The sequence below is a fragment of the Chanos chanos genome, chromosome 4 (assembly GCF_902362185.1).
Source record: "Chanos chanos chromosome 4, fChaCha1.1, whole genome shotgun sequence".
Taxonomy (NCBI): domain Eukaryota; kingdom Metazoa; phylum Chordata; class Actinopteri; order Gonorynchiformes; family Chanidae; genus Chanos; species Chanos chanos.
In genome coordinates this window covers 13,893,755-13,918,966 of record NC_044498.1, presented here as the reverse complement: position 1 = coordinate 13,918,966, position 25,212 = coordinate 13,893,755, and the positions used below count along the sequence as shown (strand labels likewise).

The window sequence follows — 25,212 nt, the reverse complement described above, 5'->3', positions numbered from 1 at the left end:
TTGAGTGCTATTCGTCCAATGAGATCTGTTGTACGCGCTTAGTATTCAGGCCACAGGCGGGCTCTTTGCCAGCTCACAGAAAGTGCCACGAAACCACAGTCAGCGGCTATTCCGAATCCGTGAAATAAGGAGCCTGGGGTAAGAAGCGTTTTGTGAAGTTTTATTGAGAGCGAAAACTTTTTTGTATAATTAAAGGCGCTTTAGGATCAAGGAGCTTTGAATATTGTATCGCTTTTAGTTTTTTTCCTCAAAAATTTTATACAATGTAACAAAGTACTTTGCAGCATGAATGGATGGTCATTTTGTGTGTGTTTTGAGAAGATGATTCGCTGCATTTTTGCAAAATTCCTTCATTACCTTTGAAAAATCTTTTGCTTGTTCCACGTTTCAATTCTTGTTTTATGAGATCAGGTCTGTTCGGAGTTCTTGTCGTGGAGGGTTGTGTTTTTAGATAGAGATCGACTGACTAATTTTGTCGGCCAAATGACTGAACTTCTGGGTAAAGAACTTTTTTTCACGGACTTCTGCAGTTTGTTTTCCATAGTGTCTGGTTATTTCACTTTGAATAATCTCACTTAAACATGAAATGTCGTTCACAACGGCCATTCTTTTCATTCAAGTAACTACATTAAAATTTGCGTACCAAACATATATTTTAAGGCGCTTTCAGATGTACTTTATGGCATTCTCAAACAACTCAAAAGCGCCTGATGATATTCCGTAGAACTTAACGCGTATCTGATCGTTTTAGGATTCCATGTGGAAAGAAGAAACGTTATACTGAAAGCTCCAGTAGAAAATGTGACCATGTGGCTTTTTATATCAAAATACACATGGCTCCGCAATCTAGATTCTGAATGCAGTTAATACTGACCTATCATTCTTGATATATATGAAAGTTGAGTGTTTGTCAAAAGTCGCTGAAAGATTAGAAAACTTAAATGTGTCAATATTGAATGTTTTTCGGAGGCACTTTTCGAGAAGTTGTATAGGATGTCAGCAATGACTTAAAAGTAGTTTGAAATAAATTAGTGATGATGAGTTGGCTGTTCACAGGTTAGCATTCTTTTAGTCCAAAGTTACATAACTCAAGGGAGACAGCAGAAAGGGTTAACTGTCTGTTGGGACACCGAAAAAGAAGTCCATGGTTTCCTCGAATTTAAAGGGTAAAGTGTTGGTTTTTCATCTATGGTCGCAATTCTGTATCAACGACGAGTGATAGTTTCCTCTTGTTTAATATGAGTTTTGCGTAGTAAAAAATCTGCCAAACCAGTCATCTGAGACATTGTCCCTTCAGTGTGTACCTGCATCATTGGCAATTTGAGAGCTACGATATCTTTACTTGTGTGCTGTTTAAGTAAGTTTTCTTTTACTTTTTAAAATCATAATTGCTTTCATACCACACTTTTTTAGATGGTTCGTTATTATTCACTAGATGTAATTTTGCAGATGATTTTATGCACCGCCCCCCCCCCTCTCTTAAAATGCTGCTGCATGAGAAGTTTCATAATTTACATTGGTATGTAATTGTTCATGCTAACTGAATATTAATAGGCAACAGGAGTTCATGTCTCTTTTAAATCGGTCATAATTATTTCTTCACCTGAATTTTTTTGTGTGTTTTCAGGTGGTGTGCGTGTGTGTGTGTTTGTGTGTGTGTGTGTGCGCGGGTGTGTTTGGCTGGCTGGCTGGCTGGCCAAAGCTTGAAACCAGGGCCCTTTTCCTTTAGGAATTCCTTTCAGGAATGTTTCTTGGTAGTTCAAACACATGGGGGAAGTTTTATTGTTGTGTTACTGCATACAAATGTATCCGTAGAAACTGGAGACATAGTCTTTAACCATTTGCAATTTTTCGTGTGTGTGTGTGTGTGTGTGTGAGCGCCCATGGGTGGGTGTGTGTCTGTTGGGGGAGTAGGGGGTGGGGGTGGCTATGGGGGTTAGGACTTTGGAGGGTGTTGCATAACGTGATCTCCAGTGGTCGTGAGTGACTGAACACACATTTCTTAGTGAAAAGGACTTCTCTCTTGGTAGGAGGGGAGATATTATGGTCTGCCCCTGAGTTACTTGGACATTTGTCTTTTCTTAGCCACCATCATTCGCTGCTGTTTGCATTGGGGATCCTTCCTTTTCAGTGAACCATGTCACAATGTAAATGCTTGGGTCTGATACATTTACCCCTTGTATGTGTTCTCTAATTCCTGTTTTGTGGCTTCTCTGGAGTGTATAGATCATTATCACTCATTATTCCTTGAAATGTGTTTTTACAATTATTTTACATGTTTTGCGTTTTTTTTTTTTTTTGGTTTTTGAAAATGCATGTAAATGGTACAAGTGAATTCGGCTATTAGAGTCTAATTAGATTTTATAATTTCACACAGAGATGCAATGCAGTCACTTCACCCGACAAAAAAAAAATCACTTTTCATGCCCATTGCTCTTATTTTAGAATTAGTGGAAGGACAGGACTGAGCAGACATGGACGTGTACGACCCTCAGACGCTTGGCTTCATGGTGTTTGGTGGATTCATGGTGTTCTCAGCCATTGGAATTGCCCTAGTGTCCACCCTCTCCATGAAGGAGACCTCTTATGAAGAAGCGCTGGCCAAGCAGCGACGGGAGCTGGGCAAAACCCAGCCCCAGCGTTCTGAGAAAAAGAAGAAGTCCTCTGACAAGAAAAACAAGGCCAAGAAGAAGGAAGAGAAGCCTAATGGAAAGCTTCCAGAACCGGAACCAGTACCAGAACCTGCTCCTGAACTGGCTGTACAGCCTGTTGATATTAGTGAACCAGAACCCGATCCTGTGTCTGTCCCTGCTCCCGAGCCAGTCGTCGCTGAACCAGCGGAGGTAGTCTCTCCTGCTCCTCCCCCTGCTCCTGTTGTGGCGGAGGCTCCTCCTGTCCCATCCCCCAAGGAGAAGAAGAAGAAAGAGAAGAAAGTGGCCAAGGTTGAACCAGCCCCAGCTATGACAGTAGAGGTGCAAGAGACTGTCGTTGCTAAGGAGGTGCTGGTTACTGCTGTGGCCCCAGTTATTGCTGAAGTTGTTCCGGAGGTTTCTGCTCCAGCTCCGGCTGCCCCAGTCAAACCGGATGAACCAAAACCTGAAGTTCAGTCCAAGAAAAAGTCTAAGAAGAAGGCTGAGCCAGGTATGTGTATGTGTAAATCTTCTCTCCTCCTCATGTGATGAATTTGTTCCCCTGCATAGCTGTTCCATTTCTACTGCATCCCAATGCGTTAAGTTTTTTTTTTTTTTCCCCAGAAAGCAATGGGTGTGTTTGTCGGTCATGTTTATGAATGTTCCTAGTGACTGGAAAATGTCATGTTCATTTGATTTATTACGAACTTCTCCCTGCTGTCCTCATTTGTTCTTAGCTGTTCCTGCGGATACAGCTGATGCACCTCTCCTGTTACCTTTCAAGACTCTGGTATCCACCCTGACCAGTATGGTCTTCAGTGAAGGAGAGGCCCAGAAACTTGTGGAGATCATCTGTGAGAAGTCTGGTCAAGACACCTGGCAACTGGTACAGCAGTTGTCTCTCCCTCCTCTTGTTTACCCCACTGCCTAATTTTCAAAAGCCAATGTTAGCCGGTGAATTAAACTCTAACCCTTTCAATACCATGTAAATAAAAACGGAATAGTTTAGTGTTCTCTTTTGAGATTAATAGCCTCCTTTCAGTGAGCTAAAAGTATGTGTTTAACTTTTATGATATATGCAAAAATCATAACGAAGAGTGCATACTAATTTTGAATATGTGTTTCTTCTGTGGTCCAATATTGCATTGTCTAGTGAGCGACTTAAGATATTATTAGTATCTACATTGAAGTAATCATAAAAGCATGTTCACTCTCATCACTGAGGAGATCATGAGACAAATACTAATCACTGAGGTTTGATTCATCTCATAAGATTCAGAATAATTTAATAGGTTTGTCTCCAAGTATTCCTGTCTCTGCATATAGGATTATTGATCTGATCAGTCTGTGTGGGAGAAGATAACATAGCGTGAAATGTTATAAGGCAGTCTGAAGGTTCTCTGGGGTATGTGGTTTGTTAATACAGCTCTTCTTTCTGAATGGCCAGGCTTCTCAGAAAGGTGACCCCCTGGCTGCACTGAAGAAACAGCTGGAGGAGAAGGATAAGCAGCTGGTTATGGAGCAAGAGGAGGCCGCTTCCGCGAAGAATCGCCTGAAGGAACTCACCAAGGTAACTCCCTCTGATTCTACACCTAAAACGCAGGAGTGACTGAAAGCTTGTATTTCAATAGCACACTTCAGAATTTCTAGAAGTATTCATGTGGTAATGTAATATTAGTTGATCTTCTGATGTTGTGAAATATTAGTTGGTCACGCGGAGTTGAAAATCAAATGATGAAATGATAAAAATCAACATATTCTTTTTATTTGGGGGAAAAAAAAAGTGTCCTGGGTTCTACATTCATAAAACTTTATCTTTCGTTGTATTTTTGCTAACCCAGGAGCTGAGCGATGAGAAGTCTAAGATGGCATCCGCAGAGACGCGTCTGAGCTCTGAGCTGGGTGCTCGTGAGCAGGAGATGAAGGCTCTCCAAGACCGCATGCAGGCCACCTATCAGGAGCACTTGGCTGAGACCCAGCAGCTCAACACCAAGGTTGTCCCCTACACTGGTTCACCATGTCCTCCCCATGCCAAATGAAACGACTCTCATTTTTTCCCCCCAATGTGACCGTGTGCTCCTCATTGAGATGATCTCTGATATCGAGCGCGAGGGCAGTTTGGTATCGCGTAGCTCTCTTTTTCCCCTTTTGACAAACTGCGGTTGTTGAACATGATGGTGAAGAAAACATATGTTTTTTTTTATAGTGCAGGCAAGCTCAAAGCTCAGGCAACAGACTTTAATGTGTGCTACATGAATAAATGTAATCATCCTCTCTGTATGAACACACACACACACACACAGATCCAGAACCTGCAGGAACAGCTGGAGAATGGACCTAATGCTCAGCTGGCCCGTTTGCAGCAAGAGAACTCAATCCTCAGAGATGCCCTGAATCAAGCTACCAGCCAGGCAGAGAGCAGGTAAAAACACACACACACACACACACACAGACTTGTGGTTGTTAAGGGACATGTGCCCTTACATGTCTACATGCCAGTTGGTAAAAGAATATTAAACGTGCTTCACTGAAAGCTTGCAACCAAATCCTCTGTTGAACAGTATTCCCCCTAAGGCTTTGTAGGGGCCAAGTGCTTTATTGCATGTACCTTGGTTAATTAACTTTATTAGGGAGGGTATTCAACTAGTCTTTGATCTAGCTTGGCTAATGTGAAGCAGTTTTTAAACCTTGGTCCTGGAAGACCTGAGTCTGTATTTCCAAAATTTCATGGGCACGAGAAGTAATGATTCACTTCAGAAAAATGCACGAACAGTCATTGCTAGACACGTACTCAGAATGAGAACATCTTTTTGTTTTAAGATTTCAATTTTGTTTGATAGATGAGTGTAACAGCTGTTTTCTGCTTCGTCTCCTCCTCCCTTCCTCCCGCTTGTACTGTGCAGGCAGAATGCAGAAATGGCTAAGCTGCGTCAGGACTGCGTGCGTTTGAGTCGTGAGCTGGGCGACAGAGCCGAGGCCCTGCAGGCTGAAGAGGAGCGCCGGAAGGCTCTGGAAGCCAAGATGACCGCAACTGAGGAACAGCTAGCCCAAATGCAGGTAAAGTACCTCAGGCTGTTGGGACTTGACCTTTGCGACCCGTTCCTTTGATCTTTCTGAATGCATAGCGACAGTGGATGGGGGGAGGGGTGGGGGAGTTGTTACTGTTCCTTCCCCACTCTCCAGTGCATTGTTTTCTGTTTTCTGTCATGCCCACCCCGTTTTCCTTTGGGCAAGAATTCCGTGAGGTCGCTTCAGCCACATGCTGAGACAACATTTTGGCTCCGGCACGGCTAGCTGGAGAGCTTATCTTTAGAGGGTCAGTGGTGGTGGATGTGTGTGTGTGTGTGCCTCTGTAGTTTGTATCCAACTGGAAAGAGACCTGTTGTGGAAAATATGCTAGAGGGGGGGGGGGGTATTAGACTGGTATAAACTGGACTACCAACAGATGTGATAGAATTATGATCAGTGTCCACAGCCCTTCTCCTCGAACTGAATGTCTTTACATATAATGGTTCAACTTTATATAGTAATTCATTTAATGAAAACTGTGATGATTAGTTGAGAAATTTCAATGAAGTAGTTATGAAACATTCAGCAACTTTTTTTTTTTATTATTTTTGAGAAGATAATTCTCTGTACCAATGTGTTGTTGTACTGTTCATGTATTGCACGTGGATGTGGTGTTCTGAGCTCTGATGTCATCCTCAGGCCAGTCGTGCGGAGAGTGAGCAGACGCTTCAGCAGAAACTGGAACAGGTGAAGGAGGAACTGCAACGGGCACAGGAGGATAGTGTGGCACTGCAGGCCCAGCTGAATCAGGCCCAGCAGGACTCAACCGTCGTCTCCGGTCAGTTTTCATCATTCCTCAATCTGTCCGTCCTCACTCTCTCACTCACACTCTCTCTCTCTCTCTCTCTCTCTCTCTCTCTCTCTCTCTCTCTCACACACACACAATGACAGCTCGGCAACCTGACACTCTTACATGCGATTCTCATTGTTTGTGTCATCCAGGAAGGATGTTTTGGTAGGTGTGTATGTAGTAATTCAATACATGGTAATGTGAGCGAATGACTTTCCAGTAAACTGGATTGGTTAAGACCAGGGGGAGGTTTACATATATTTTTTTTTAATCATTGTTCAAACAAGAAGAAAAACAGAAGAACTTGAAGTGTAACACAACCAGTTTATTTGTGGTTTCACTCCTTCCATCATTTAAAAGTTGATTTGTCTAGGGGGAAAAAGAATCAAACATGAAAAACAGTGAAAATTTTACCAGGCCTCCTAAGATGAACCTCTTGAAGCGTCACGTAAAAGAAGTGCAATGCACATGGTCATGCCCAAAGGCCAGTAACACACAGCGGCGTCCCTGAGTGTTTTTTTTTTTTTGTATTGTCTGTGCAGAGCTGCAGGAGCGTGTGGCCAGCACTGAGGCTGAGCTGAAAGAGAAATGTGCTGAACTGGAAGAAGTCAGAGCACAGGTCGACCAGGACCAGGCTCAGGTGGAGAAGACTGTCGAGGTGGCTGAGAGTGTAAGTCAGATAATTTAAAGCGCTTTTGAGCTCGAATAGTAGATACACACATTGACTAATAAATGTTAGAAATGAAAGGTTTAAGGCTTTGAGAAGTGTCAATTCAACATGTTAAGCCAAGTATGTGTTCTTGTGAATTATACACACTAACTCAAAGACTTTTAGAGCCTGACAGAAAATTGCATTTTATGTGGTAAGTTCTTAACATTTTAATGGTTTTCTTTTTTTTGTTTTGAAAAGGTTGACAACTCTGGAGAGATTGAACAACTGAAGAACAGGTATTTTCAGTAATTATTTGAACTTGTCGTTATTTTCTTAAGCTACAGATGTCTGAAGATTCTTTATTTTGTTTAGTTTGAAGGAGAAGGAGAACCAGGTAATTTCACTGGAAGGAGAGCTGAGCCAGCTGAAAGAAGAACTGGAACAAGTTAAGAGTGCACAGTCTCAACAGAACAGGTATATGGAAGTTTGTCTGTTCGTAGTGTGAATAAGAATTCATTTTGGAACGCGTTTTGAATATTCCTCATGCTGTAGTCTGGTGAAATTTTGATCTTTACTAAGTCTTCAAGAGGCAGAGGACGTTGCATCACCACCTGAAGAACAAGAAGAGTCAGGAGCAGCACAGGTTGATGCAATGGAGATTGAGCGACTACAGAACTGGTATGTGATTGTACTCACGTGTCTGTATTCAGCACACTTTTGCTTTAGCCGTCACATAGATTGACTGTACTGCTTTTGTCAGTTTGAAGGAGAAGGAGAGCTTAGTGGCATCTCTTGAAGAACAACTTGAGAAGATCAAGGAGAGCACAAGTAGTGTAAGTAGTTTTATGCACTGACTTGTACACATTTTAATGTGTGTTTCAAACCATTGTCGCAGTAGTATGCTGACCGTGGCAGCTTTGTGCTTACATGTTGAATAAACAGGGTCTCTTTTGTGGTTTGTTTTTGGCTCTAAATTTTTATTAGTCTGAAAGCCCAGCAGAGGTTGAGCAGCTACAGAGCAGTCTGAAAGAGAGGGATGAGAAGGTGGCATCACTGGAGGAGGAGCTGAAACAGATGAAGACCGAGGTGGAAGAGATGAAGAGCACAGAATCTGTAAGACATCTACACAATTTTACCATCTCTGACATTTTTAAATCATCGACAGGTGATTGACAGTTTTGTGTTGCGTTTTTCACCGTTCAGCCTCAAGTTTTTCTTTCATTGTTCCGTTTCAGCAAGGTGAAAGCGTCAGTGAGTCTGAACAGCCGTTTGAAAGGTATGTTAGCATTTCTCAAAGCTTTATCTCTATATCTTAGCCTTTCATGAGAATTTTTATTTTCTACAATGATGGCCCATGTGGGTTTTTTTTTTTTGTTTTGTTTTTTTTTAGTCTGGAAAAAGATGCTCATATGATCTCTCTGGAAGATGAGCTTCAGCGATTGAAGGATGAAATGGAACAAGTTAAAAACAAGAGCAACGTGAGTTCATTTTCTTCTTTCTGTGTTTTACCTGGATGATTACGTTTCACTCCTATTGCCCAGTATATGTGTCTGGACTCTGGAGTATGGCTGTCTATACATACATCTGCTAAACTTGGTGCAGAGTTAAATTGTCAAACCGTTTCTCCGTGAGCAGGAACTCCGTGAGAAGAACTACGCGGCGATGGAAGCTTTGGCAGCAGCAGAGAGGATGAATGAGGAGAGACTTAGCCAGGCCAAGGCTGTACAGGTCTGAAGCACACATATATTTCTCTCTCAGATTTTTATAAATGGGGCAATGCCGTATAAACTGCCCAATTTTATGTTGGTTTTTTTTTCATGAATTAAAAAGTCAGATTTTTAGAGTTTTGTGATATTGCTGTTGTACATAACCTCCCATACTGAAATTTGCAGCACAGATCATATACAACATTTGTTACGATTTGGAATTAAGGTTTGACCTCAAATCATGCAAATTAAGTTACATGAGTCTAGACGACAATGGAGAGTGAGAATGTTAATTGGCAGATAATGATACAAAACATGATAGATCAGGACTGAAAAAAAATTAGCAGTACACCCCAAAGTTTGACCTGTAAATTATGTGCAGAGGTAGATGTGTTTGGGTATTTGCATATATGATCTTTCTTTTCCTCGTTGTCTTCTTAGGCAATCACATTGTCATATTACATCCAGTTTTAAACATATTTGATTTAAACACAAACACTGAAATGTTCAGATAAAAAAAAAAAAAAAAAGGGGGGTTTCTCGCTCTCTCTCTCTCTCTCTCTCTCTCTCTCTCTCTCTCTCTCTCTATCTATATATATATAAAATTTATGAACTGTAAGTACACTGGAGATAACATTTAGTTCACATATGAAATTGTTAAATTTCTTGCTCAGACTCTAACTCTCTGTTTGCAGAGTGAATTTGAGCAGCAGCTGACCTCTTTTCAGACAGAGACCAGAAATGCCCTCCAGATCCTCTTTCCCCATGTCTCTATCGAAACAGACCAGGTAATGAGAATTCTGCTGATATCTGGGAAGAACATCTATAGTGCGGGAGCTTTTTCAATGTGTGCCAATTCTGATTCTATTTTTACAGTAGAAAGAAAGGGTCCAATCTTCTCAGTCGTTTGGAGAATTCCGAGGTCTATGTTTTTGTGTTAGACAAATGCATTAGAGCTTGACTTGGCTTGACTTTCCTCGTGGACGATAACATTCTAAATCACTTTGGCCTAATCATACCTGAATCAAACATTCTGAAGTGCTTTATAACCTAGATTAACAGAGTAGCTTGTGCGTTTGTGTGGAGAGTTGAAGTGACACTGCAGCTATCTAAAAGGAATGTTGACCACCCCTGTATTAGTGGACTGTGGAGTGAATCTCGTACACAGAATTGTAAAGATTAAATGTGAAACATTTGCTTTGTCTGGTTTTTGTCTTTAGAGCAACTGGTTGGAAGACTTTGTACAAAAAGCACAAGAAAGCCTTAAGGGAAATCAGCACGTCCAGAATGTTCAAGAGAATGTGGAAACCACAGAATCAACAGTAAGACAATCAGCCTCAACAGTATTTCTTTTGTTCATGCTTTCAACCATAAAAAAAAAACTTGAAAAAAATTAACTTTGGATTTTTTTTCAGGAGCTGCTACAGAAGCTTAAAGAATATGAAGAGTCTCAAAAAACACTACGAGAGGAATGCGATCAGTACAGAACTGTTTTAAGCGAAACGGTAAGGGGCCCTCGTGTCTCATTGATGGTTATTTTCAATAAATGGCTTCTCCATGAAGAGCCGTCCCAATGAATCAGAGTGGACCATTTTTAATGACTTAACCTCTTCTCTCTGCAGGAGGGAATGTTGAAAGTCCTTCAGAAGAGCGTCGAGGATGAGGGTCAAGTGTGGAAGACCAAGGTGGCAGAAGCAGATGAGCAGCGCCAAACCGTAAGAACTTTGTCCTTGAGCTTTTTTTTTTTTTCCTGGTACTTGACCATGTTGCTCTGCTGTTTCTATATGTGGTGTTGAAGTGCAGCCCTTGTCACACAGGCTCTTGAGCAGGTGAAGATGTTGGAGGTGGCCTTGGAGACCATGAAAGCAGAGAACCAGAACGCAGAGCAGGTCAAGTTCCACTGAAATGCTAGTTGTGAAGTAGTCCCATTTAAGGAATTCCTTACTGTTGTTATTAAGATGTTTTATGTAATTGCAAATATTCTTGTAACGTGATTTTTTTTTTTTTTGTTGTTTTTTTATTTGTTTTTTGTGATCTGTGCAGTTGAGGGAACAGGTGATGCTCCTGGAAGCACAGCTGGAGAAACAGCTCGAGTCAATAAACTTTAGCCAGACATATGCAGAAGAAGTGTCCCAGGTAAGCAGACCTACAATAATGGTGAAAAAGGAAGCCTGTGAGGCTTCCTTTCATATTGAAAGCTAATTATTTCATGCATTGTTAATCACAAATATAAGGAGTTGTCTCCAGCTTATATTCCTTGCTTGACTCCTTTTTTTCCCCCCCTTCCTCTAGCTCAAGACCTTATTATCAGAGTCTCAAAGCCAGCTAGAAAAGGCCCAGTCTGAGGCTCAAAAACAAGCTATGGAGCTCTCAGCGGTAAGTTTGAGCCTTTAACCGTCTACTGCCTCCCTCTCTTAGGAAGCGAAGATCTTTCAGTGCAAAACCCTGCCACGAACTCACACGCAGTGAAGATGCCGTGTCGTCTCAAGTACAGTTTAGTGGTCCACCAGGTCCTCCAAAGGTGGAGGAGTGGTCTGTGTGTGGGAGGTGTCTGTGTTGTGAGTGACAGCTCTCCGTTTCAGGTCAGGCAGCAGCTGAGGGAAGTGACTGAACGTGTACAGATCGAGGATGCGTCCGGGTTGCAGGGGAGCTCTACGGGGCTAGAGTCAACTCAAGAGTCCAATCAGGTCAGGGTGCCAAGACAAGGCATCGCACCCTGCAAAGCCTTATGAGAATCACCAGACAGGTTTTTCTTTCTAGGAGAGTAAAACGAAGAAGAAGAAAAAAAAAAGATGATTTTGATGTCACATAGGATTCAGTTAAACATTACACTGCAGCCTTAAAAGCGTTCCCTTTCAGCTTTGGCACACAGTACTTCTAGAATTCAGTTTTATAGTGGCCTTCTCTGCACTTGTTGTTTGAGTTCCAATAACTTGGATTTAATAAGGGAAAGTGAAGCTTGCAGCTGAATAAAGAATATAAAGCTCATTTAAAATGTAAACTAATGGGACTTCAGTAATGTAAACTGTTTTGCTGAAATCAAGAGTCAGTGTCCAACGTCAGTCATTTTAGTGATGGATGGGTTGGAAACAAGAGCAATGTTCACATCCACCTACAAATTTGACTAAAATAAGAACGTGGACCTTTTCAGTGTCATTTCAGCTGTAGTTGTATGTGTACAGTTGAGGATTTTGGTTTTACTCAAACTCTGGAGCCAGACTGTGCAGTAATGTCAGATTGTAAGACTGAAAATAAGTCTTCATTGGATTTGACACAGGATTTTTACAGTAATAGAATGCCCAACCTCTGAACTCTCATGGTCTTTGAATTTAGGTTCCATTCCATGACTTGAATTTTTGTGATGTAAGTTGAATTGATTTTGTCTGGTGGTTCCCATAAAGGTGGAAACTTACAGTTGGCACTAATTATTATCTGTGCTAACTGCATGTGTGTGACTGTGTGCTCTTAAAAAGGGCCTCAACCGCTTTGACTTAACCTTGTCTGTTGGCTCCTCTGCATGATTGATCTCGTAAACCTACTGGGCTACTGTGTGTCCTCTGCTTAAGTGTTTTTTGGGAAGCTTTTTATTAATTCGCTGTTTTTCGCTCACTTTATTTTTACTCTGGGGCTAGCTAACAAAAAGCTTAGGATAAAAGTAACAAACTTTTTTTTTTTTTTTGCTTCAATTTTGACTTGTGGTGCATTATGTTGAGTGGTTTTTGGATACTTTTTGTGCTTACCCTGTTTTGACCCGATGTTTTTTCATGTCTGAAACGTGTTCCATCACCCTAACCTTTCTGTTTGGGCTATAGCAGTGCACCTCTGTGAAAACCTGCAGTCATATAGGCGGCACCCCCGTCCCACCTCACCATGCACGAAACACCCCTGTCCTTTTTGAAGCGATTTGATTGGAGGCACATTTTGAATCTGATTTTTCTGTGCTTTGCGCTCTGCTGTTCCCACAGCTGCAGTCCCAGCTGGAGCTGTCTGAGGGGAGACTGCAATCAGAGGAAGCTATCAGACAGCAGCTAACCAATGACTATGAAGAGGTAACTGGGCCACACTGAACAAAGCAGTGTGATACATGAGATGCTCATGTTTTTTCCTTGATATTAAGTGTGTCTCTGTCCTCTGCTCTGCAGACCACCAGTAATCTCACGTTTGTTTTTGTCCTTAAACTGTCACACCTATTTATAAATAGATATGCTATTAACTTGACGGCTAAAATAGTTGATGGTCTCAGATGAAGGGACGTGAGTTCAGTGAAGATTCAGAATGTTCATTTTAAATATGTATGTCTGGATTCAGAGGCATCGGTTTGCATAACTGTTTCCTTTTAAGGACTTTGTTTGTCAGAAGAGTCACTTAAGTAATAAACAACGTCTCTGTTAAAGGCCCAGAAGTGTGTAAATGATCTTCAGGCACAGCTAGAAACCTTGAAGGCTGCCGGTGAAGCCCCAACTGCTGAATTAAAGGTACTTAACATTTCCTCGTTAATCTGTCCTCATGCACTTACCTGCTTGACGGATCTTGGTGACGGGATGTTGTTGTTGTTGTTGTTGTTGTAGTAGCTAAAGACTGTCGTGGGATTATGGATGAAGTTCATTTTGGTTTGTGGATTTTTGTAGGAGAGATTGGAGAAGGAAAAAAAACTGACGAAGGATCTGGGCCAAGCAGCAACAAAGTTGCAGCAGCTCCTGAAGACCACACAGGAACAGCTGGCCAAGGAGAGAGAGACTGTTAAGACCCTGCAGGACCAGATACAGGGCGAGGTACTGCCAACCCAACACAACTACGTATTAAATATTGACATTGGTCTGGTGGTCTGTTATTGAGATCTAATATCATCTCACAGAAAACCTTAAATTTTTTAAGTATTTCCTCTTAGCATAAAGTACAAACCTACCTACCACTCTGTTTGTAAAGACTTCTCTCTCTCACTCTCTAAGTATGTCTGTTACCACACCTTTCCACCATACATTACTACCAGCCTGTGTACTTTATGCTCCCTCAGTTGTGTGCTTGCCATATTTAACAGCAAACAGAGAACTCCTTATTCAGATTGACTGACAGACTGTATATACAGGGCCTCAGTGAATGATTTCACTCATGTGGTTGAGACACCCCAAAGGATCTCTGGGTTGATTTGCTGTTTAAAATAATCAGTTGTTTTCAACAGTCCGTAATGTCAAATCCTCAAATACAAACGTCCTTTTGTCTGTCTGCAGGAAGGAGAGGAACCAAAAGAAGGAACCTCTGTCTGATGCGACAACGTGGATGTCAAAGCAACTGCCAAAATGCCTTAAATTTATTTCTATTATGCATTCATTTCATTATATTCTCTTGTACTGTAGTTAATGTGAGAACTGTAGAAAAAAATTAGGACCATTAAGGGAGGGAGTATGAATACTCGAACATGTTATTTGTATTTTGATGGAGCAAGTTTCTGGCTGTGTCAGAGATATCTTCACATTCCAAGCACAACACCAGGATCCAGTGTTAACGAAAAGGGAAAGTGCATGTGCCTAAAAAGCACATCAACAAGTGCAATCAGGTTTTTTTTCTCTCTCTCTCTTGCTCTCTCTCTTGCTCTCTCTCTTGCGCTCTCTCTCTCTCTCTCTCTCTCTCTCTGTCTCTGTCTCTCTCTCTCTCACTCTCACACTCTCTCTCTCTGTCTCTCTCTCTCTGTCTCTCTCTCTCTCACTCTCACACTCTCTCTCTGTCTGTCTCTCTCTCTCTCTCTCTCTGTCTGTCTCTGTCTCTCTCTCTCTCTCTCTCTCTCTGTCTCTCTGTCTCTGTCTCTCTGTCTCTGTCTCTGTCTGTCTCTCTCTCTCTCTGTCTCTCTGTCTGTCTCTCTCTCTCTGTCTGTCTCTGTCTCTCTGTCTGTCTCTCTCTCTCTCTCTCTTGTTGTTTGCATATCAATTTTCTGAACGGAGAAAGAAAGAAGGAACATTTCATGGTACGTTGGTATTACACAAGCTTTACACACCTTTTGTAGCTGGCTGCTGAAAAAAGTGGTTTATGATGAAATAAAACAATGTAATGAAGATCTGGAGATGATTGTATTCTGATTACTTCTTCCATTACGTACAATTCAGTCCTCACATTTATGGAGTACACATTTAAATGAAACATATAATGGAGCCGATGAAGCAAATGAAGTCGCTAACGCAAACCTTTGCACAGAAACGTTAAAATGAATTCAGAGTGTTGTTGGGTTAAGTGAAATATCTTGCTTCCTTACATTCTAATCGCTTTCATGGAACGTGAACATATTACAGAGTTCCAGTGGTGTTCAGTCTATCAATATATGTGTAGAGTGTTGGTGAAGTCTTTAAATTCAGCTGACAAATATATTATGTGACATCTCATATACATTTCATACATATAAATATAGGCTCTGGTGTCAACGGCACTGATTGTTCCAAGGGACCACTGATTATTTTGAGTTAAATTCTCAATTTATTTGAAACTTTTAGTATTTTGCTTGTTCATGAGATATGATATACAGTAAACATTTCAGGTGGATGAAATTCATGGTAGCAGGATTACTTAGCCCATAAGACAGTACTGTATATAGATTTACAGACAAACACTAACCAACCAAATGACTGAGAGCGTTCATTAAAAATTGGCCACAGTTCTCAAAATCGGACAAATTTGGAATTTTGTGAGATTTTAATGTGTTTTTCATCGCAGCCGAACCATTGTTTCCAGGCTCAGTGTTTGGCATAGTCTCTCTTGGTTTGCCTCCTTGATTGATATTAATCATGGACATTATTATTCACGCTTTTAATCAGATCAACACTCCCTTAATCAAGAGACCGAACAAGCTTAAAATAACGAGGCGTGAAATGGTGTTCTACCCTGTGAAGCAGTAAGAATTTAGACTCTATTTAGCCTAAATTTAAAATAAAAACAAACAGACCACAGAAAACCGGTAGATATTTTGGCTGAAAGCATTTTATCAGCTTTTTTTTTTTTATTAAATTTAAAAAAAATCTTCATGTGTGCCACATTAAGTACAGTGAATAACTATTATGGGTACAGTCACAATTATGAGTTCATTTAATTTAAAGAAGCATCTGCATGAAACTGCAGCAGAGTTTTATACTCCTTAAGACCCACTTCATAATTTGGTTATCACAGTAATTCACCAATGTGTGTGTGTGTGTGTTGCATAGTGCAGTGTTTCTCAGTCCTGCTCCTGGGGGACCCCTGCTCTGCATGTTTTCCATCTTTCCCTGCTCTACTGCCCTGGCTGAACGTATCAGTGGCACTTTTAATTGGCTGAGCACACCTGATTTAATCAAGGGTATGTTAATCACACTAAGCAGGTGTGTTTGGAGCAAGGATAGATAGAGGATATGCAGAGCAGGGATCCCCCAGGAGCAGGATTGAGAAACACTGGCATAGCGTATGTTCAGATCACTCATTAGGAAAATACCCAGTCACACATAATAAATTATTATATAGTTTCCTTTGTAATTATTTGGGGAACACGAAGAAGCACATTGCTCCACAGTGTCAAGAGGCTTGTTGTCACTGCTTGCTAATGTGTTTATATGTTTAATTCTTAAATTTGCGATTATTCTTGGTTCGTATTGTAACACTAGGCTATTATTTTGAAATATCGTTCCAAACACATGCGGCACATTGTTTCTTTGCAATGATTGGACAGTTATTGACATTTGACCCAAGCCAAACAGCAAGATGGCAGCACACATGAAGCTGCTTAGAACCTGTCACAGAACATTCATAAATTGTAATTTAACCTGTGTAACACTAAGAATACGAAAATGCTCGGCACTGTCGTACCCCCAAATACATACAGAATTTTCATCCAAAAAAGTGCGACGGAAATTCATAGATTTCTTCCAGGAACAGTACCAACACCGTGTAGTGCCGTCCTCCCCTGTCCGACCCCGGGGAGATCCCAGTCTACTGTTTGTGAACGCAGGCATGAACCAGGTATTTAGCAGTGTCAGAAAATACACACACGTTTTATCGCATACATTTGGAACCGGTCAGAGCTGGCAACTTGCGCGTGAAATCGGGCATATAAATAATTTGAGTTACGAAACGAAACATTGTGTTCATTATGACATATTTTAGATATTACATATTAGGTCTAACTGACTGCAATAGTTATTTACAAATCATGTTTGCGACTTAACCGTTCATACGCTGGTCCTGCGGCACGAAACAGCTCAGATCTGTACTATAACCTCTTTGGCACAAGCTCTTAATGGACATAACAACCATATCTGAGTACTGAATTCTGTTACAATAACAATTCAAATGTACTTATTTTGTAGTTCATGTGTCTAAATGTTGACGATAGCTTTTTCTTCAGTTTGTTTATTCTGCCCTCTTTCTTCTTTTACTGACAATTAGTTAAGAGTTTAATTAATCATTATACTAATGTCTCTTAGTTTAAACCGATCCTTCTGGGCTCTGTGGATCCTCGCAGTGAAATGGCGTCATACCGAAGGGTCGTCAACAGTCAGAAGTGTGTTCGCGCTGGAGGCAAGCATAATGATCTGGAAGACGTGGGGAGGGATGTCTATCATCACACCTTCTTTGAGATGTTGGGAAACTGGTCCTTTGGAGACTATTTCAAGGTGTGATGGCTTGGATTTTATCTGTTTACTTCTTGAACATTTTGTAAATAAGAGCTTGCAACTTGCCTTTGAAAACGACTTATAGATCTTAAATTTTCCTTTTTATGAAAAGTAAATGTAACTTTATCCACTGCCTTCAGATGACTTGACATTGTAGAATCTTGGTAAAATGTAAGTTAAATTAGATTGAATCAAATTAACAGTGCTAACAAACGGAGTTACCGATCTTAGTAAATGTAACCTATTAATAATGCAATGGAAACAGGGAGGCTTATTTAGACAGTACATTGCTGTATTCAGTTGACCCGTCCATTCTCTGCAGGAGGAGGCCTGCTCCATGGCTTGGCGTCTACTCACAGAGGAGTATGGAATACCATCTGACCGTCTTTATGTCTCCTACTTTGCCGGGGATGCAGCATCTGGTTTACCTGAAGATGAGGAAACTCGACAAATATGGCTCAGCTTAGGGTGAGATTTTCCAAGTTGTCTTCCTGGGCTTTTTTTCCCCTGTTCCTCTGAAGGTCATAGCGCTCTCTGTTCTTTTTTTCCCCCTCATCATCGACAAACCTGTAATGTTATTTGTCACTTTAGCATTTGGATGTCAAAGTGATTTTTTGGGGATCTCATGATTAATTTAAGCATTCTGTTACTTTTCTATCTAGAGATAGAACATGCCATAAAAGCATAGGTACAGTCATCGTTGTGGCAGATCCCTCCCTAGGATCCTCTCATTTGACCTTATCTGTTGTAGGGTTCAGCCAGATCGCATTCTCCCATTTGGGATGAAGGATAACTTCTGGGAGATGGGAGAGACGGGGCCCTGTGGCCCATGTACAGAGATTCACTACGATCACATCGGCGGCAGAAATGCTTCCTTGCTTGTCAACGCAGATAGTCCAGATGTCGTAGAGATCTGGAATCTGGTCTTTATGCAGTACAGCAGGTAATAACATCTGAGAACGTGTTGATGAAGTTTATTGTAGTTACTCTGCACGGGGAAAAAAAATGTAATGACGTGAATGCCCTCTGGATGAAGTTGCATTATAGAGTTTTATTTTGAGTCTGATTAGACTTGACCTCCAGGTTTATCCTGTAGGGAGGCAGACCAGAGCCTGAGGCCTCTGCCACAGTGCAGTGTGGACACTGGGATGGGGCTGGAAAGACTAGTGACTGTGCTTCAAGGCAGACGTTCAAATTATGATACTGACCTCTTCACTCCTCTTCTGTCAGCTATTCACCAGGTCCCGCCCTCTGTTTTCTCTACTACTGTCAACACGCTATACATTAAATATTTTTAGGCAGTTGGCACTCAAGCTTTTCTGCACTAAGTACTAAGATTCATAGACCCAGTACAGATTCTTAAATAAATACTATTTATTTTAGTTTCCAAATAACATTAAAATGTATGTTTTTTTTCTGTACGTTTTTTTTACAGAGCTCTAAAGTCCCAGCATATTCTGGAAGAACTGGAGAAGCAGACATGGGGAAAACTGACATGGCGTACCGTGTTGTAGCAGATCACATCCGCACTCTGTCTGTTTGCATCGCAGACGGAGTCTATCCTGGCATGTCAGGAGCGGAGTGAGTTCCTCACACCAGCCATAACAACACAACCCTAGATTCAGAAATCTCAAGTGCAGATTGAAATTAGACTGTTTTCCAAAATGTTCTTATTTCAGGAAAAAAAAAAATGTGCCAAAAATATTTTTTACATTTTTTTTTCCATTATACGATATTATATTTATCATTGTTATTACTCAAATATATGTCACTTACATGAAATTTGTCTTTTATGGATTTTAAGTCCTGTCTCTTTATCTGACTCTTTGTAGGTTGGTGTTGCGCCGTATTCTGCGACGTGCAGTCCGTTTTTTTACCGAGGTGCTGCAGGCTCCCCCAGGAGCATTGGCAAGCCTGGTACCAACTGTAGCCCATATTCTGGTGAGTGGATGCTCTACCTCAGATGAGATTTAATCCAGAAGTCATGCTGATGTAGTCAGTGTCATTGGTTTACTATGTGTCAGTGGATTTCGTGTTAAGCCTTTCTTTACATTCATTCTCACAGGGTGATGCTTACCCAGAATTACACACAGAGACTGAGAGGGTAAGTGCGTATGTCATCATGACACCCAGGACAGTTTTTTCCTCATTTTTTGCCTATTTGGGTGGTAATTGTTTACTTAAAGGATACGCTAAGGTTAATTTGTGGTATATGCAAGTGGCTTAGACTCAAATGCTGAGGTTTGCCTTGGAACTTCTGCTTTTTTTAACACTGTTATCTGATGTTTGTAACTTCTAACTGAACATTTGTTCCCTTTAGATAATGGATATTATAAATGAAAACGAAGCACAGTTCTTATCCTCTCTGAAGCAAGGGCAGCGAGTTATCGACAGGACGGTTAATAAAATGGGTAGCAATACTTCTGTATTCCCAGGTAATTTTTTCAAAATGGTGTCCCATACTATTTGCCCTTAGTAGCAGAAAATTTGAAAGTGCTATATTAATTACTACTTTACGTAAATCAGGTGTTGGTGGTACCTAGCGCTAATTTTTAACACACAGGAATATTACTATGATTTTTATACCTCAGCCTCTGTTGCCTGGTCTCTTCATCGGAATTTGGGATTTCCTGTGGATCTCATCGACTTGATGCTTGAGGAAAGAGGCTTGGCTGTGGATAAAGCTGAAATGCATCTCGTAGCAGCTGAGAATGAAAAGGTATAGTTTTCAGTTTTCCCTGTAGATCCTTATCTGGGAAAACTGTTACCATACTTTACAATCTAACTGTCTACAAATATTTAAAGTTTACAAACCCAAGGTTAGGGTTCATAACTGGACCTATGCCTGACTTGAAAATTAGTTTTGTTAATTTATGATCAGGGTAAAAAGTAAGAAACACAGCTGTGTTGAAGATTGTTTTTGTTTTTTTTTAAATATCTTCCTTGCTTCCTATTTCCCATGTGACTTCAGTTGAAATCTCAGGCTCAGAAGTCGGAGGACGAGAGCGTAGACCATCTCGACCTACACAGCCTAGCAGAGCTGCAGCGCAGAGGGGTGCCGCACACAGACGACTCACCCAAGTACCACTACCACCTGGGAGAAGATGGCAGATATGGTGTGTGTGAACAGAATGTCCAAAATATTTCCAAGTAATGGTGTACCTCAGGTATCTAACTCAGGACCTCTTCCCTTTCTCAGTGTTCCCTCCCTGTAAGGCCACGGTCCAGGCACTGTACTCTGGACAGGCTCTTGTGTCAGAGGTCAAAGAGGGTCAGCGTTGTGGCGTGATTCTGGACCGCACCTGCTTTTACGCTGAGCAAGGAGGACAGGATCATGACCACGGCTACTTTATACGGGATGGACTACAAGTTGGTGTCCTAGCAGAGATCCGTTTCCCCCTGTACACTTTATGGTGCTCCTTTGAAAGAGCGTGTCGTCCCGTTTAATACTCAATTGTGAATAATGTGGAAAAATAATCTTAACAGAAGTAATTTCGATTTTTTTTTTTTTTCGATTAATTTTGTAATTTTGCTTGATCATGTGTTCATTGATCAGTTAAAGGAGTTTGATGATCTGACCACTCTTTTTTTCCCTTTATTTTCTAGGACGTGTTGTTCCCGGTAGAATCTGTTCAGTTGGTCGGAGGTTATGTGGTCCACCAAGTCACGGTCGCAGAGGACTTGCGGACAGGAGACCAAGTCCAGCTCTATGTAGATGAAGTATGTCCACACTTTAACCGACAGAGCAACACGTCTTTCCAACTCCTTGATGCTGATATCTTATAATGAAAATTCCCTCTAAATTTAGAAGCACCCCCTACTCCTCTGTATTGGTTTCATAGGCCCAGAGACTGGCTTGTATGGTGAAGCACACAGCTACGCATGTCCTGAACTTCTCCCTCCGTCAGTTGCTGGGGCCGGCCGTGGCTCAGAGAGGCTCCCATGTGGCTGCAGACCGTCTTCGCTTTGACTTCAGTGTTAAGGTACACTGCAGCCAGCAGCTCCAGCACACACAAATCACCTTTACCTAGGATTAATGTGCTCCAGTTAGGTTTAATGTATCCCTTATTCGAACATTGATGTTTTGTTTGAGTGGTGGTCTAGAGACTGAGACTGATCTGTGATTGTCTCTACCATCACTCGGGCTTATCTGTGGTATTCAGACAGGGTGGAGATATTCTCTGTAGTTGTAATCTGGCGTTTGCCTCGGTCCCATAGAAACGGTAGACAAAGAGGAGCTTTTAAGGCATCAGTATTTCTGTATGATCGTCATTGTTGTTATCAGATTAAGGAGAGGATTTCATTTGGTGTTATCTCTGTCCAGGGCTCTCTGAGTGTCCCTCAGCTGCAGAACATTGAGGCGATGATCCAGGATGTCATTCAGAAGAATGAGGCTGTGTATACTGAAGAAGTTCCACTCTCTACAGCCAAGAAAATCCCTGGCCTAAGAACAGTTGATGAGGTAATTGGTACTCTGTATTGAAACAACTGTAGGAATGAGGACTTGGTCAGGTGGGTGTCAGCACTGAACGTATTAAATGTTTGCTCTCTTCTGTCGCAGGTGTATCCAGATCCAGTTAGAGTGGTATCTGTGGGAGTTCCTGTACATGATCTACTTGGCTCCCAGACAGAGGAACCCATGTCTGTGGAGCTCTGCTGTGGAACGTATGGAAGTAGTGCAATATGTTTTTTTTTTCTAGTGGAAGGCCACTGAAAAATAGAGCTAAGGCCTTGTTTCAAACACCCAGATCTGTGGGCTCATATTATTAGAATGCTTAGAATTTCTTCAGCAGAAAGAGGTCAATTTGGCGACCTCATCATTTAAAAACAGTGATTGGAAAATGTTCTTTTCTCTGTGATCCCACGCCTTAGTTAATACACTGAGATGACTTTTAAACTTTTGACTATTGAAAAGTTCTAAAATTGTTAGTGAGAGATAACTGCCGCTCTGTTTGCCAGGCATTTGTTGAGAACAGGCGGGATCCGTGACTTGGTCATTGTGTCGGAACGACAGATGGTGAAAGGGATCAGCCGCGTTGTGGCTGTCACAGGAGACGACGCAAAAGAGGTGAGAGAAAAACGTTTACCACGCTCAGTGATTCTGAGCTATGAAGATTTTTGATGTGTCCTAAATACAGAGCATCCACGTAACAAAATATGGATTCGGTCGAATTCCCAATGTTCTGAAGAAGGAAGTAAGCAGTTTAGAAAATGTGATTGTTGAAGTAAGGAGAGAATGTTGCATCTTCTGTAACCCTCATTGCATTATTGGTGAAATGGAAACCTTAAACGATAACGTTTTTGTTACTTAGGCTCGTGAGGCGGGGCAGGCCCTGTTGGAGGAGGTGGAGTCACTTACAGCACGCATTGCTGCATCCAATGCCCCCACCCTGCTGACAGCACATAGGCTATCCAAAGAAGTTGGCCTTTTGACTGATGTGCGTGTTAACAGACATTTATCAAATTATGTACGCTTCAGTGTTCATTAATGCTTTTGGGCTGGTGTTATGAAGTTGATACAAACCTCAGATATGTAACACGCATGTGCCCAAAACAGAAGGAAAAGTTATTTTTATGCTTCATGCTTTACTCAGTTGTAAAGAGGCACTCTGTTTTTTTGTTATGGGTGGAGTTAACTGTACCATTTCCTACAGGCAGTTGAGAATACACCCATACCACAGTGGCAGAGGAGAGAACTTCAGACCCATCTGAAGGCTCTACAGAGAAGCACCAACACAACCATTAGGAAACTGGAAACCAGTGAGGTAACCACATACTCGAGACATGATTGCCTTTGCCTGCTTAGTAAATGATTGGCATATTTCTGCCTTCAGTGGTAATTCATTGAGCATATAGTTTGTGGAGTTTTGGATTTTTTTTTATATGAAAGAAGTCAAGCTGATATGAGTTCTCTCACTTTATCTCCTTGTAAGGAGGTGGTACTAAGTCATTATTTGTGTTATTTCCAGGCTGCCAGGAAAGCAGAGGAGCTATTAAAAAAGCATGCGGACAAGACTGTGGTCGTGGACATTGTGGATACAGACTCAATTTCGGTATGTCGTCCCGCTTTGGTGTCATTCAATGATTTTAATTATTGTAATGATCAGTTTTCCATGTTTTGCTTTGACATTACAGAGTAACCTGTTCATGCAGGCTCTTTTAGATTTATATTAATAGGAAATTTTATTTTCAGAAATGTCAGTACTCAAAATTAGTTGTGTTTCATACTGTCTGTATTCAACATTATGTACTACTACTACTACAACTACATAATGCTACTACTGCTACTTCTGCCACTACAGCTACCACTATTATCACTACTACTACTACTGCTATAAGGCCTATTGCTGCTACTACTACAGTTACTACTACTACTACTATTACTACTGCTAATAATAATAATAGTAATGTTCCTAATATGTTGGTTGTCTTAAAGCACAAGCCAGTGGCAAACTAATTATTTGTTCATTGAGACTTATTCCCAGTTTTATAAAAAGGTTTTTTGTATGGATCTGGCCCTTTAGGTTGTGATGAAGACTGTCAACCAGCTGAGTAACCATGTTCCAGGCTCACTAGTCATGCTCCTGTCTCACCAGCAACCATCAGGGAAGGTTCTGTGTGCCTGTCAGGTACCAAAGGTACAGTATGGCAAAGAAACATATGAAGGCTAGTGAAGTTAGTACCATCACTCAGCAAAGTCAGGAAGAATTATAAATAGTCACTTTAATAAGTACTTACTTAAATATGTAAGGTGGGTAATTAAAAACGGCTAAGCAAAAAAAGACAACAAGAATCACGCCATCTCTCCTTTACACTGTTACTTCTGAGACCAAGGCAAGCACCAGACAGCAACTACTGAACCACAAACAACTTCAAAAACTGTATCCCTATGTTACTGAGTCAGGTTTTATGTAAACTTCAATGTTGTTGACGCTGTCTACGTGTCCTGCTCTCTTACCAGGGTTTTAGTGCCTTGTCTGCCAATGACTGGGCCCTGGCAGTCTGTTTGCGTTTGGGTGGCAATGCAGGAGGCTCTGCTACCGTGGCAAAAGGCACCGGCAGGACCGCAGATATAACGGAGGCGCTGCAGTGGGCTGAGGAGTTTGCCTGGGCAAAAAAAACTGGCCAAAGACTGTGAGCAAAGTCACTGAATTTTAATTCTCCATGATCTCTATCTGGGGAATGAAAATTGGAAAGGAATGATAACTCTTCAGCTGTCTAAGCCTCATATCTAATGCTTATGAATATCACACAGCATTGTCTGGGAACACATAAATGTATATAATTTACATTATTAACTAACTGTAAGTTACTGGGAAAATTGTATTTAAAAGAAGAGTACGTATTTAAAAGTGGAGCATGAATGTAAAATGGAACATGTTTTATTTTGATCTTTTGTTAAAGATGGTCTGTATTTTCTTTGTTTTAAAAGGAATAAAGACACAGGGAAACATGTTATGACTTGTAAGTTTTGTTTATTTCATTGTCATAGAACATCAGTACATGAAATTTTTCAATGCGTTGGTTTTCTAGGTTGGAAAACTCTCTAACGTGATAAAAATACAGTATTAAAGAAAATGAAACGTCAGTCAGTTTTTGGTTTACTGTTCTAATACGTTCCACTCCAATAAGCACCAAATTCAGTATATATCTTTTAATGACAAAATTTACCAAAGAATTTAATAAGACCAGAAAAGAAACCAAGGCTGAAAATATAGTATCACCTCAGAAACATCCTACT

The 25,212-nt window shown here is 41.1% G+C and overlaps 2 protein-coding genes across 3 annotated transcripts; both read left to right on the top strand.

Moving 5' to 3' along the window:
• The first annotated feature begins 79 nt into the window (after nucleotides 1–79).
• rrbp1b (ribosome binding protein 1b) lies at nucleotides 80–14,467 on the top strand. Of its 2 annotated transcripts, XM_030770412.1 has the most exons (29): nucleotides 80–138; nucleotides 2,446–3,141; nucleotides 3,368–3,516; nucleotides 4,078–4,200; nucleotides 4,472–4,624; nucleotides 4,934–5,052; nucleotides 5,534–5,687; nucleotides 6,339–6,477; nucleotides 7,032–7,159; nucleotides 7,400–7,437; nucleotides 7,514–7,615; nucleotides 7,721–7,819; nucleotides 7,902–7,974; nucleotides 8,126–8,254; nucleotides 8,377–8,417; nucleotides 8,532–8,619; nucleotides 8,777–8,869; nucleotides 9,543–9,635; nucleotides 10,068–10,169; nucleotides 10,263–10,352; nucleotides 10,470–10,562; nucleotides 10,665–10,736; nucleotides 10,891–10,983; nucleotides 11,140–11,223; nucleotides 11,430–11,534; nucleotides 12,813–12,896; nucleotides 13,242–13,322; nucleotides 13,476–13,619; nucleotides 14,076–14,467. In XM_030770412.1, the coding sequence occupies exons 2-29, from the start codon at nucleotides 2,475–2,477 to the stop codon at nucleotides 14,109–14,111; spliced, it is 3,372 nt and encodes a 1,123-aa protein (XP_030626272.1). In that variant the 5' UTR covers nucleotides 80–138; nucleotides 2,446–2,474; the 3' UTR covers nucleotides 14,112–14,467. The 2 variants fall into 2 exon arrangements, with proteins under 2 accessions (XP_030626272.1, XP_030626273.1); XM_030770413.1 differs by lacking the exon at nucleotides 11,430–11,534.
• A 1,234-nt stretch (nucleotides 14,468–15,701) lies between these two features.
• aars2 (alanyl-tRNA synthetase 2, mitochondrial (putative)) lies at nucleotides 15,702–24,926 on the top strand. Its single transcript, XM_030772089.1, has 23 exons — nucleotides 15,702–15,724; nucleotides 16,638–16,818; nucleotides 17,283–17,471; nucleotides 17,794–17,939; nucleotides 18,223–18,414; nucleotides 18,568–18,712; nucleotides 18,907–19,052; nucleotides 19,304–19,412; nucleotides 19,537–19,575; nucleotides 19,792–19,906; nucleotides 20,063–20,190; nucleotides 20,455–20,587; nucleotides 20,671–20,840; nucleotides 21,078–21,191; nucleotides 21,314–21,454; nucleotides 21,796–21,933; nucleotides 22,033–22,136; nucleotides 22,431–22,539; nucleotides 22,784–22,909; nucleotides 23,126–23,236; nucleotides 23,441–23,524; nucleotides 23,996–24,109; nucleotides 24,433–24,926. Exons 1-23 carry the CDS (start codon nucleotides 15,702–15,704, stop codon nucleotides 24,607–24,609), a joined length of 2,934 nt encoding a protein of 977 aa, XP_030627949.1. The 3' UTR covers nucleotides 24,610–24,926.
• The last annotated feature ends 286 nt before the right edge of the window (nucleotides 24,927–25,212 follow it).